The 14900-nt window shown below is 33.3% G+C and overlaps 1 protein-coding gene across 4 annotated transcripts in view; it reads right to left on the reverse strand.

The window, feature by feature from the left end:
- Positions 1 to 966: 966 nt before the first annotated feature.
- LOC131845212 (uncharacterized) overlaps positions 967 to 14900 on the reverse strand; it is a 203962-nt gene continuing 190028 nt past the window's right edge. For 2 of the 4 annotated variants that reach the window (XM_059194255.1, XM_059194254.1), the window contains exons 7-11: positions 8276 to 8420; positions 6888 to 7003; positions 6187 to 6286; positions 1999 to 5359; positions 967 to 1175 (exon numbers count right to left, since the gene is read on the reverse strand). In XM_059194255.1, coding sequence (XP_059050238.1) covers positions 2013 to 5359; positions 6187 to 6286; positions 6888 to 7003; positions 8276 to 8420 — 3708 coding nt within the window. In that variant the 3' untranslated portion in view covers positions 967 to 1175; positions 1999 to 2012. The remainder of the gene's footprint in view (positions 1176 to 1998; positions 5360 to 6186; positions 6287 to 6887; positions 7004 to 8275; positions 8421 to 14900) is intronic. The other 2 variants (XM_059194257.1, XM_059194256.1) reach the window with 1 other exon arrangement.

Below are 14900 nucleotides of genomic sequence, written 5' to 3' on the forward strand. Positions count from 1 at the left end.
TTAATTTATTTCCCTAATCACACTGCGACACGTGTTTGTGGTTGAGCAGCTCTGTAACTGATCATCCTTAACCATTCTCGTATGCGGTACGTATGTTGTACGGTTCTAATGTTTATATGATGAATTATAGGTTTGTTTTAACATGATTAATCCCAGAAATTAATATTTAAGGAATTATTTTTGTAAAAATAAAATAGTTTTCACCCAGACTGTTTAGTAGATGTAACTTAAGCTCTGCTTAACTTATTTTTTTTTTTATTTAGGATCTCCAACAATTGTTACAATCATAAGATTAATTAAATTACATGTCCCATAACATGTAATTATACAATGGTATGGTATGGTCTAATTATACAATCATTTATAGGCAAAAACGGCATGCAATATATATATATTGCATGCCGTTTTCATGTATTATACTACTACATACTAATCTGTAATACATACTAATCTATTCCGTGTATATATATATACATAAGCAAAGCTATATTATCTGTGCCTTAGGGATAATCTGAAATCTATTTAACAGATTTTCATGTAGTTTTCTTATATCAACAAAATAATTCCTAGTCTAGAACTCTAGATGTATAATACAATGTTCTATTGAGACGCCGAGGCGATTCGCTAGTCATCTTTACAAAACTACATCATTTTCTTTTAGTTTCATGTTAATTTAAACAGTCTGTTTTATATATTTTTTTAAACAGTCCGTTCTGACACGGGTTATCATTTTGAAAATAATTATACATATATGTGGGAGTGGATAGGTTGATGCGTGAAGTGGAACGTTGCGTGAAAGGTAAAGATAGAGAAAGAGAGAAAGCAAGCGGGAAAACAAAAGAAGGAAGTAGAACATAAAAGTTGAATAGAGATTATAGAACTGCGACAAAAGTTACTTTCTCCCTCTAAATGCCATATAAATAAAACAATCAAAAACTATATGAATAAAATTTGTATTCCATAATATTTATGTTAAATACAATATTATTCTTTCATAAAATATAACTATGAACTATTAATTTCATTGCAATAACACTCAAAAATACATTGTCTTAACAACATCAGATAAAGGTCTATATTAGTTATAATAATAATAATATTTGCGAATCACGCAGGGTGTCTAAACTAAACTATCACTTAAACGAACTTGTATACACGATGGTACATCCGAAATTCTGAAACAACACATAAACAACCATTTAAACATATTTTTTATATTACGGTAGTGGCAAACAGACATATGGCCCATCTGATAGTAAACGGAAGAAACATAATGGTATCACATGCACGTTTCCGACCCTTAAGAAACCTTAATATAATAAGAATCTCTAATCAATTATAATAATAGTATGCACCTTCTACTTTCTCTCTATGTAAATACTCTTTATCAATACCAGGTTGCCTATAAAAGATTTCTAATAGCTATTTTTGTAAAAGACTTTTAATGTATTTTTATTTTTCTTTGTTTATCTATGAGCAATAAAGTGTTATTATTGACAATAATAATAAAATTATAATTGATTAGAGAATATGGGGTCGGAAATAGATGTTTTTATAAGACATTATGAGAGCCTCTTGGACTAGTAAAGTTGTAAGTTAAAATCTGGCCACCATTACGATGTTACAACTGCCCATCAGGCAGTCATTTTATTCACTTTCAGACATTCTAGAATCAATTTAAACTCGACTTTATAATTTTAACTTGGTATATTAATATTGAATTTATATATTTTTATCACATTTATAAACCACTCAGTTAATTAAAGACATATATTTTTTCGCAATGCAATACAATATTCTTATATGTACAAAGAAAGAGAAATGTTGATTTATGATTTATGAGAACAATGCTTTTTTAGCAAGATTTTAAAATAAATTCAATTCCTAACTGATTGAGTAATTCTTCCATTCATCCACAGACAAGAGCGTTATTCTAAAATGATACATTAGTCAATATTAAGTCAGCTAAAATAATAATAATTGTTATTGTTTCATTACCTTAGCACCATTATTTATTTGGTCATCCCTTGTTTCGCTCGCCTCTCCCACTCGGCGCGCATTTGCAGTATACCTTTGAATTGTGGAGACGCGTCCGCTTCTCCACCAGCACCATCTTTCTCTTTCGCGTTTTCATCTTTCTCCGTATCTCCATCCTTTTCTATCACAGCACTCTCCCTCTTCTCATTCTCAACTGACAATTGTCTGAATTTCTCATCGTCTTTCCTTTGCCATGGTCTTTTTGTAAGTGTATCTGCTTTATACGCCATCGCTTCACTTTTAGCAATATTTTTAATATCATCCCTGTCCGTTGATGGATCAGGAAACGTTCTGTTTCTAAGTCTTTTCTCCGGTGTGGAATCCGATACCTCTTTTTTATACTTATTTACCTCACTTCTATATACAGGAGCGCTTTCTCGTTTAGCATTGGATACAGTGTTCACACTTATACTCCTCTGATAATGAGGAACACCAAACTGACTAACACGAGCGGCGATATCGACCAATCTCTTCTCCTCGGCTTGATCTTTTCCACTCGCATCTTCGTTTTCTTTATCACTGTCTCTAGATTTAATTGATGCATTAAATTCATTCTTGAGTATTTTACTTTTAGTGACTGAGGAATTATCACTGGTTTCGTTCTTTAGATTTTGTGCTTCCGCGATTTCCTGAGCTAAACTGTCCGCTTCAGTGTCTTTCAGTTTTAAAGATCTGCGTGCAAACACTTTCATTAATTCCGGTTCGTCATCATTTTTCTTGTCACCACGAAGTTCCTTTGATATGATCACAGGTTTCTTGCGATAAACAACCGCTTCTTCATGCCTATCTGGTGTTCTGACATCATTGCTATCTATACTCTGTATAGAACTTTTACTGCCAAAACTGGAATGCGATTTTTGGTCGATAGATATGTTGTCATAATTCTTCTCCGCACTATCATCTGTACTCATGGAATTTGTTCTCGGCTTCTCTGGCTTGTCTTGTAGATCAACACTTGTTGATTTTCTTTTATAAAAAGATTTTGGTGTAGAAGGGCTTTGTGGCGTTACTGATTGTGCAGGCCTTCTTGTAATAACAGGAGACACTTTTTCTTCAGTAACATCCGCCACCTTTTCATTATTAATATTATTAATACACTCCTTTTTCCCAGATAGTGCAGTTACCATTGGTTTAGTTTCCGTTACTTGAAAGCATTCTACGTCTAATTCTTTATAAGTTTGTTGCGGACTATCATGTTTCTTTGGCGTTACATTTGCAGTTAATACAATATTAGTGGTAGGTTTTGTATCAACTTTATTCAATTGTATATTTAAAAATTCAGGGACTCTAGATTTTACGCCACTTTTCTGAATTTTCTCATCGCTCTTATTTACTTTTGTAGCTTCTGCTTTATTCGATACTACAACTTGTTCGTTATTAATCTGTGTGACTGAAATAAAAGTTTCTGGATCTTGTTTATTGTCTCTTAGAATATTATTACTGATCTTGCTAGTATGACTTAAAGCGCTTTCAACAGATATAGTCTTCCTTCTATCATCTATAGGTTTTTCTGGACTACTCTTAACACTATCTAACGAACTAGACTTGAGTATTGGGGTTATAATAGGCTTAGGAGAACTTATAATATCATCGATTTTAGCCTCTATCTGAGATATATCATTGTCTCTCTTATGGCTATCCATCGTAATATGAATACTATTGGTGAACAATTTTCTGTCTTCATTGATATCAGTTTTCAGACTGTCTAAGTAACTACTGTCGGTGCTTGGTAGGCTGTCATAATTTGCTTCAGCATTAGTATGTAGTATACTATAGTTTCTAACTGATGCCTTCTTTGAGAAATCATGTCTTTCACTGACGTTTCTTCTATAGTTTACTTCCCAGCTTTCCAGAAGAGGCTCCGATATACCCACTATTGCTGGTAGACTTGGCATTTGGTTTTCTTGTGAACTTATCGATGTAGTCTCTGACGCATATCGAAAACTATGAGACTTGCCAATACTGTTTCTAGATTCTACGTACTCGTCCCCTAGAGAACGCATCTCGGATCTTGTGTACGCCTCTTCCGTTTTGTTGATATGATGCATTGTTTCGCGTTTGCTTTCTACTGCTTTCTCATTTAATTCTGAAATATGTTCCGAAGAACGATGTTTAACATTCTCTGAACTTGAATGTCGGATAGTCTTAGGTGGCGAAGCGGACATTGGTATGCCAGGATTAAAGTAAGGAATACTCTTAGGCATACTACCACTATGAAATGCGAAATCATTGTGCACACTTTTCACTCGCATCGCTCTACTTGGAGGCTCCTGATCTGAAGTGACTAGTGTTGGTGACAATGCTTCTTCTTGTACTCTATTAGAAACTTCGTTACTAATAAATGCCTTTGACGAGAATGGATCTAGAGCTCTATGAATAGAAGTTGGCCTTTTAGCTTTATCATGGTGTAAAATAAACGGATCTTTTTTATCCTCAATAGCTTCTTTAGAAGATGACCGTTTTGCCCTATCAATCTTTTCGCTAAACTCATCGCGTCTACTAAATCGACTTTTCATTTCTAAATTCAACATTTTGTCAGTTTCTTCGGCAATTTTGAGATCAGTTATATTATATTCCACACCGGATACTTTGGCTGCACTATATACATCCTTATATGCACTATCTTGTACGTATCCACCTTTGTTATCAAATCTTTTGTGCATCTGGTTCGCGAAAGCTTTCTGTCCTGCAGATTTATGCGTTCTTTCAGCGGGCACCGGTTTATACCCTTGTCCATCTGGATGTACGGAACCACTTTTCTCTGTATCAACGCTTTTGTATTGTGCTGTAGGTTTTTCGGTTTTAGGTTTTTTAATATCTTGTTGCATTTCTCCATCCGCCTGGTCTTTCTTAGACTTTTTACCACTCTTCCTCAAGAGTAGGCGACTGAAAAATGATTCCTCCTTTTTTGAAGACTTTATAACTTCATTCTCAATTTTCTTTTCTGACTTAGATTTCTTTTCGAGGCAAGATTCTTCGGCGTATTTTTTATCTGTACGATACTTTGTCATTCGTTCCTCCGAGTGGTAAGCGTTCATTTCTGAACTCACTTGAGTTTTGGGCGAACCATCTCTTAAAGACTGGCCTTGAGAACTAGATTTGCTTCTCTTTATCGAAGATCGTGGCGTATCTGACTCTGCTATGCTTAGTTTCGCCGGCGACTGTCCCATGAGCTGGCTGAGCGCTAACCCAGGGGGTAGCGACGAAGACTTCAGTTTTGTGTCGCTCGGCATCTCTAAAACTCTTTGCAGCTCTCGATTCACTAGCTGGTGTTGTTCTTTGACGATCATATGCTTCGTAGTAGTCGATGAAGAGAATGATTCTGTAATGATAAAGAAGAAAATATTGTATAAAAATCGACTAAAACGGCGAAAATAGTGGTCACGAGAAAAAACTTCAATTCAACCCAATTGGTGAATATACCTTAAGACTATTTTTTTAATATCATTTAAATTATGTATTTTTACAAATAAATATCGGCTTCTTTATAAAAAAAAAAATGAAATTGTATACAAAATTCGCATTAGAAAATATTTAGTTTATTACATTTTTATGTATGGTTCATACAAAATCCCTCCATCTGTGGTTGCGTCTATAGAGATAAGATTTGTGAGTTTGGACGTTCGAGGTAATTTCTGGTAGTACTGACCCGATTTTAAAAAATCGTTCGGTGTTGGATAGCCTATATATCAACATTCCAGGACTAGTCACAGCGCCATCTAGTCCCAAGCTAAGAGCTTGTGTTATGGGTACTAGACAACTGACACATATAAATGGTTACTGTTTTTTGTAAATGCATACATAACACCCAGACTGATAGAAACAATCATACTCATGAATGTTTGTGCTATGCTATTAAAATTATAATCTAAAAAAATTGACGTTTATAAGCGGCTAATATGTCCGACATGAATAAATGATTATTGAATTTTGAATTTTTGCGAGGAATAGAACCCTCGATTTTTGAAAGTAAAACGGTGTGCTAAACTACCGCTAGACTAGCGAGTCCGTCCTTATTTATCGAGAGAGGGTAGTAATAGGCTATCACGCTAGAACCGATAGGAGCGGAGTTGCAAAGAAAAATGTTGCAAAAACGGTGAAAAGTTGATGATGATGACTTGGTGATGGATTTAATGAAAGTGTACGTACCAGTAACAACTTCTGAGGTCTTGTGTGACACTTCAGGAGTAGTGCTTCGTATCATTTCTTCGTTCAGTTCGGGCGTTATCGGCAAGGCTGAAGCGGCAATCTGAAAAAATATATTTAGCATTTTGAAACATATTCAGCAGGATTGCTATTGTTATATTTATATTATAATATTTCTAAAAAAAACTTTGACGGATATGATAGTGCCCATGTAATAATAATAATACCCCAGGACAATATCCGCAGCGGCATCTAGTCCCAAGCTAAGTAGTGCTTACTAGACCACTGATATAAATATTATATTTTTTTTTGTAAATACATACATAACATACATAGAAATTACCCAGACCTAATATAAAATATGTAGTAACAAAACTATTTAATTTTGATTACAAAAGACTTCTCAATAAGTAGATAGATAGATAGATAAAATAAGATATATAGATAATTGATTTATTGCCAACATAACACAAATAATACAATTTCATTATACAATACAAATATATAACATACAAATATCAAATAATACAATTTTATATCAGGCGTCTAGTACCCATAACACAAGCTCTACTTAGTTTGGGACTAGATGCCTCTGTGGATATCAATCTCTGTCAAGTATCAATATCTCACCACACATAAATAAAATACATTCGAATTAAGAACATAATGGCGTTTGTTAAAAAATAAATGTAAATATTACTTACAGGGTTGTTTTTCTTCCGCCGCGGGGCGCCATGTGTGCGTCTGGGACGCACCGCCATTTTGTGTTTGGCGGCTGAATGCGACAGTGGCGCCACTCCCGTCGGTGGTTCTGATGTATCTGGAATAATATACAAGTAAAACATATAACAAGACAGACTCCAAGATAAGGACATAGAAAAAGAGGACGACCAAACAGATGATGGGAAGACGAAATAGAACAGCAGGGAAGCTATGGATCAGGATCACACAAGACAGAACAGAGTGGAAAAGATTAGAGGAGCCCTTTGCTTGGAAGCGAGCAGACGACCAAGAACTAAATATATTATATATGTAATAATAATAGTAATATAGCTTACATATATATTATATATGTAAGCTATATTATATTACACAAAAGTCTTTCTATCAACACTTTTTTATCCTTATATATTTTTCTTATATTTATCACACATATTTATAATTCATCCATTTAACTGATTCTTCATTTTAGATATTTAAATTAATCACGAATGCTATTTCTTTCTTTTTCAAGTGGCTATATATAGTATAAAAAGCCTTTTCAGCATAGTGAATTATTAGTTTTTATGTTTTCTTTTTTATCTGTACTCTTTTTTATGCTGAATAAATGATTATTATTATAAATATAGTATAAAAAGCAAGAAAAAAACTTCAATAAAAAAGTCTGATTAAAGGGCAATAATAATTAAAAACCTTTAACAAAAAACAATAGGATTTCCAAAATGGCACTAGCTCTTAAGTTAGACTAGATTATTAGAAATGTAAATACCTATATTAATTGTCAATTACAATAAATACACTTCAGTTTACGCGTGATCAAGGCGGTTTTCTTTTTATGGATGACAATGGAATGGTGCACCCGCCTGCGCTAACGGTTTACGCTGGCGGGGCACCAGTGGAGGATGATAAGATGAGCATGAGGTCAGGTCAGTTAGAACACGTGACAAATTCACCAGAAATTTATCACGATACCAGGGGGAACGGCTGGAGGTCCTGACATGGTACATTGCTAGCAATGGGGTCATCAGTCCACATTACTAACAATCCCCTCCCCCTCTGATCAAGGCGGTTGAAATACAGCTGAAATATCGGGAACTCATTAAAAATAAATGAAACGTGGTAAAATCCAATGATTTTTCTTAATTGTACGGGGGAAAAATGTAACTGTTGTACAAAGTTACCTAATTTCTTCCTTGTGCTATTGTGGTTGAATACGTCATAGTATTGTCCAATTTCTTTTTTATACAGGTAGGTGGCAATCAAGCATACGGCTCATCTGATGGTAAACGGTTACAGTAGCCTATGGACGCCTGAAACACCAGGGATGTCACGTGCTTGTTGCCTACCCTAAAATGTTGGTGATAATACTCACTGTATAGATCTGACTGGTCACTCCTCGCGGAGTGGTCGTGCGAGTGGTGATGACCACTGCTGCTGTCCTCGTCCATCTCCGAGGAGCCGACGCTGAGCAGGGAGCCATCGCTGCACGAGGACTGCGAGATACCAGCATGGTGCCGCTGTAGACAAGATCAAACATTTTGTTATTAAATCGAATCAAATTTAATCTCAAATCATTTATCATGTAGGACATTTTAGCAGCTTATGAACGCCAATTTTTATATATCTGGGCGATAGAGTAAAATATATAGCGGGTTAAATTCCTTGTACAGCACAAAAATTCATGAGTATGGTTGTTTGATACCGGTGTTATCTATGTACATATATAGTTACAAAAAAAAGAAAATTATGTGTTTAAGTTATCTAGTACACATAACATAAGCTCTACTTAACTTGGGACTAGATGGCGCTGTGTGATTTTCTCTAGGGTTGTCATTATTATTATTATTATTATTTTATTGAGGACATTTTTGTAACTCTTTTATCTTCTGCGTTTGCGCTTTCGGGTTACGCTCGCTTTAGCAGAGTATGTGAAATGTTTTGGAAGTGTTTTATTTGTTTGGTTTATATATACATTTGTAACATAGTTTGACTGTTATTTATATGCGTATCATTATTATTATATACCTAACACAAGCATAGAAATAGATGTATATAAAACATAGATATAAAAGCATATGTGGACTGTATCATAAATTAAATTATTAATAGTACAAATAGAATTAAATCAGTATAGTCTGCGCTGATTTATTTGTGTGCATCAACTGCATATCCGTATGTAATTAACATATGTTGGTTGAACGCGAGGTGAGGTAATATCAGATAACATAACCGGATGTTAAAATACAATTATAGTTACTTTACCGGAACGAATATGTACTCTATATAATTTAACATTTTTATGATGCTACTATTTGTCATAATATAATAGTAACATATAGTATTTTTCTAAATTCAACGTGGAAGCCCACCGCTGTTTATCGAATTAATTTCGTTTGTTATTGGTGTTTCCATCGCAGGAGAGTTAGTCGTAAATATAAATTAAAGAATCAACATTTTTTTATTAAAACTCATGAAGATATAACAGTGTGAGATTAACTGATAGGGAGCAAGTGTATTGCTGTTTATCGGATTAATATGTTTTGTAATGGGTGTTTCCATCACCGGAGAATTAGTCGCAAATATAAATTAACACAATCATATTATTGTTATTAAAATTCATGACGCTACATGAAATTGGGTTGTAAACTACTATGCTATGATACTCTAAAAGAGAATGTATTATTTATTTTTGTAACTAAAACGGCAAACAAGCTAAGGATCCTATATATACTATACAATGACAAACCTCGGTGGTCTAGTGCCAGTAGCATATCGCTTTACAATCCGATGGTCGCGGGTTCGATTCCTCGCACGGTACAAATATTTTTATACATGAGTATGATTGTTTGTTTTATATGTATTTATATACAAAAAAAAATTGCATCATGTATTTATATCAGTTATTTAGTACCCATAACACAAGCTCTGCTTAGCTTGTGGCTAGATGGCGTTGTGTGAATTGTCCTGAGATATTATTATTGTACAATGCATTTACTAGCAAAATTTTTCGTGTTAAGACCCGGTTAATAATATAAATAGTGTCAAGACGTATCAATAAATGTCTATTTTATTTTATAATATTAGTAAAACTAGCTACTCGCCCCGACTTCACCCGGGTGTACATGTATTATATATATAAACCTTCCTCTTATATCACTCTATCTATAAAAAAAACCGTTTCAAAATCTGTTGCGTAGTTTTAAAGATTTAAGCATACATAGGGACGGACAGACAGCGACAGCGACTTTGTTTTATACTATGTAATGATACCAACCCTGATATTGGCACTGACAAATCTCCTCCTCGGCGGTCGTTTCACTGGCACCTCTTCACTTTGAGTGATGTAGAGCATCATTTTGGTGAGATATCGATATATTCAAATGCACAACACTATGTTTATATATCACATTTTATTGCACTATAGTTTTGTACGTCGTTATTCTTCATTATATTATTAAATTACTTGATTACCAACTGTAAATTAATTTACAAATACTCTATTATTATTTCGTAACAAATTAAGTTAAGTAACCTACTAAGTTAAGTAAAGTACTTTTTCACACTTTTTTTTTAAGAGACGAACGATCTCGCGGATAACCTGATGCTAAATGATTACCGCCGCCAATGAGCATCCGCAACACCAGGGGAATTGCCGGACTTTAAAGAAGGCATAAATTTTCGTAAATTTTCATTATTGTATTGGATCGGAAATACGACTGCTGGATGGTGATAATTCTACAATATGGTTACGCGTGGCAAAAAATAAAATATTTATTTTATTTATTTATACTCTTTATTGCACCAATTACAGAACAAAAACAAAAAAACAATTAAAATGGAAAATATACACTGATTTTTTTTTTATTGGATTGTTTGGGCTATTGTAAGATGTGTAGCACCTGTAGCACTCCGACCTACATAGATCTATTGTGCTCGAACATACACACTATATACACTGATACAAAAGGCGGTCTTATCGCTAAGCAATCTCTTCCAGACTACCTTTAGGTGGATAGAGGAATAAAAATAAGAACAGGGTAGGTGGCGCACGTAATAAATAAAAATAAATATATATGACTCAAATATACATAAATATAAACATATATACACATTAATACATATATACATACACATACTTTATAGCGTGCATACATTTGGAAAGAATGAAGGAAGATTAGTTATGAGAATAATAAGAAATTAATTAAAGGGAAAGAAAATGGGATTTGACAGAGGTTTTAAAGCTGGCAAGTGATTGAATGCTCCGAATGCAAGAGGAGAGTGAGTTCCACAACCTAACGGCCTGGACAGAAAAGGATTTAGAATAGAAGGAAGTGGAATGAGAGGGAAATCTTAGACGGAGATAGTTAACATTACGCGAGGAGTGGCTGTTGTTCTCACTGAGAAATATGAAACAGTCTTTTAGGGTAATAAGGATAAAATATTGTAATAGTTCATCTCTACATTTCAATAGGTATGAAAATGAATAAAAAAAAAGTATAGTAATATAAGGAACGAAAGATGTGTAAGTGTTTTAAGCAAAACGAAAACAACTATGCTGAATGGACACTTAATTAATATTAATAATTTAAACATAATGATTTATATTTAATTTGTTTAATATTAAATGATTACTTTCATATCTTGACTTTAGTTACAATAGTATTACCCACGACTAGTTATGCCACGCTGTATTTTTTTCTTATCGATGATAATGGATTGCTGCAACATCTTACGCTAACGGTATACTCTGGCGGGGCACCAGTGGTAGATAAGATGAGCATGAGGTCAGGTCAGTTAGCACATCGTGTTAAAATCATAATGAATTTCTCACGATGGTTTCCATTGAACCGCGTGGAGGGCGACCTGGCATGGTACACAATAGGGTCATCAGTCCACATTACTAACAATCCCCTTTCTTCTTTACCACTCTGTGTTAGGTTGATGGAGATCACTTTTAGAGATAAGTCCACTTTTGCTCATTTTGTCTACATTTAAGTTTACTGTATTTCAAAGTGCAATAAAGAATATATACAATTTAAACATTTTTTTTTATACAAATGCGTCAATAAATCGATCACGTACAATATACCACAGATAAGATAATCTCATTCAGATTATGCTAAATAATTCACAAGTATTTTGATGTTACCGAAGTGTAACAGAGATCTTTGTTGTTTTGTATCTTAGCGTGAAATCAAAGGTCAGATTGTATAGACATTTTCTATTCTTTGTATCAGCTCAGCCTTGTTTCAGAGATTAGAGAGTTAAAAAAAACATATCCTTTCGCAGCAACATTTTATTACCTATAGATTATACATATTTATTTATTTACTCTTTATTGAACCAGAAGTAAATTAAAAAGAACATAAACAGAAATGTTAAGGCACTTAAAGCGATCATAGCGCATAAGCAATATCTTTCAGAAAACTTTTGGATAGAGGAGAGACAGAAAGTGGTAGATGGCGCAAGAATGGACTAGAGAAATAAAAAAAAGCATAACAATAATAAATGTGAATAGAAATAATTTACATATATATAATGCATTTCATATATTAATACACACACATTATATATAAATACACAATACATAAGAGTGTTAAGTACCATCTATATATGTAACACGCAATTGGGAACAAACTAACTAGATGAAGGATGACAGGATATATGTTTGCGATAGCAAATAGCCCTTTACTTTCTTTAAAAATAAAATTTTAAATTTTCAAATTTCAAATGTAAGGCACAGAACATCGATGTTTTTTTTATATACAACTAGATGTCCCGGCAAACGTTGTATTAGGGGTGGACTACCCCTAACATTTAGGGGGATGAAAAATAGATGTTGGCCGATTCTCAGACCTACTCAATACGCTCACAAAATTTCATGAGAATCGGTCAAGCCGTTTCGGAGGAGTATGGGAACGAAAACTGTGATACGAGAATTTTATATATAAGATTTTGCACTCCTTCTCGAACATTCCGTGGCGTCATTATTAAAATCAACGTACAATACATTCAAAATATTCTTTTTATTTCAATTTAAAACAAATCAACCACTGCAATATTCCTCCAGCGTTTGCTATTATAATAATATAAAATATATTGTTTAATATATTTTCTTATAAGTCGATTTTCAATAAATTCATTTTATTTTTGATAAATATGGAAGTCTGTCTGTCAAAATATAGATCTATTATCTTATATATTATATTATCTATTCACTACGACATGTCTGTAGATATGAATCTTAATTAAGGTCGTCACAGCAACCAAAATAATATTGGATCCACTGTTATAATGGCCTATGATGATAGTGTGTATATAAATAAATAAATAAAATATTGTAAATATACTAATTTTAAATATTATAAATTATAAATATTGTAAATAATATTAAAAAAAAATACCAACAATAAAATGTAATGTGGATGGATTCCACATTACATTTTATTGTTGGTATATATTTTTTTTTATGGATGATAATGGAATGGTGCACCCGCCTGCGCTAACGGTTTACACTGGCGGGGCACCAGTGGAGGATGATAAGATGAGCATGAGGTCAGGTCAGTGTCTATATGTATATCTATTTCCACCACTCCACAATTCCTTTCAGTCATTCATATGTTGACTGGAAGAAATCCCTCATTTGGGATAAGTCCGCAATTGTACAACTTATTTCTTAAGACCATTCCTGTTATTTTAAAGGTATTTAATGTACAATAAAGTGTCACAAACAAACAAACGGTATCTATAGTGCATATATAAGGTCAAAAAAGAAAAACTAAGTTATTTCTCTTTCTAATGAGCAACAAGGAAAGCTTCTTGCTCATCTTGTGATAAGACAGATTTCCGAATGAGCGGCAGATTAAAAAAGAAATAACTATGACTATTCAAAAGTGCTTTAATTAAGCCTAATTGAATAAAGAATTTTATATTCTATTAACTTGACGCCTTACGCCTTACGTGGTAGTTAGTTAAGATCTTCTGAAGATCTTCTGAAGATCTTCTGAAGCTAACTACCACCTCAGTGACAGCGTTAGGTTGGCTGGAAGAGATTTCTTGCAGAAATAAGCCTGCCCTTGCTCACGCAAAATTTTTGTATAACAGTCTTTGTTTATTAATGTAATAAGTACAATTAAGAATATAAAGTAAAGCTTCTCTTCAGAAGGTAAGAAATCTGAAGTGTCTGTATCATTTTAATTTACATTTCTACTCAACTGTAATTTAAAAAGATACAAACACGTGTCACAATATAGTACAGATACTGTATACTGATAAAAATGATTCATATACTGTGTTAGACACGATATGATAACATATGATAATAGCACTAAGCTGGTTATGCAACTACCTATTTAGTATTCTTATTTTTTTTATTACTATCTCAAACTCAGGTATCGGAATGCTTAAGTTTATTATCGAAGAGTAAGTAAAACTAGGTTTTACCCGTGACTTTATTCATATGAGCAGGTGAATCGATTTAGTGGGATATAATGCATTTATTTCCAATTCAAACCGAAATATCTTTATTACAGACTCTTATGATATGTACGGTAGATTTACTACCGTCAATTCGGAATGCTTTCGAGATGAGAAAATACCAAGAAACTCAGCTTATATTCTTATCAAATATAGTAGTACATGTTAACAATTTAGAAACAATTATATTCTGTTTGATTAACGGATCCAGAACATAATAGCCCTCTCTAACCCACTAGTGTTTAATATTCAGTAATTTATAAAATAAAAATGAATTCTTAATACGTCATGTTATGATATCAAACTATAGTAATTAATAATTTTCAGATTTCGAATTTCGAATCATTGTGTAAATTAAAAGTTAAATATACTGAGACGGCCAAGTAGGTTTATCTTACTTTATCACTGTTTAATAATATAAGACTACTAGCTTCGCACGAGTGTATTTGTATGATAAAAATGTTCTGTTACATCGCTCTATCTATTGCTAAGCGAAAAGACTGCAAAAGCGACTTCACTTT

This window comes from Achroia grisella, unplaced genomic scaffold, assembly GCF_030625045.1.
Source record: "Achroia grisella isolate CSIRO2021 unplaced genomic scaffold, CSIRO_AGI_Agris_v1 utg460, whole genome shotgun sequence".
Taxonomy (NCBI): domain Eukaryota; kingdom Metazoa; phylum Arthropoda; class Insecta; order Lepidoptera; family Pyralidae; genus Achroia; species Achroia grisella.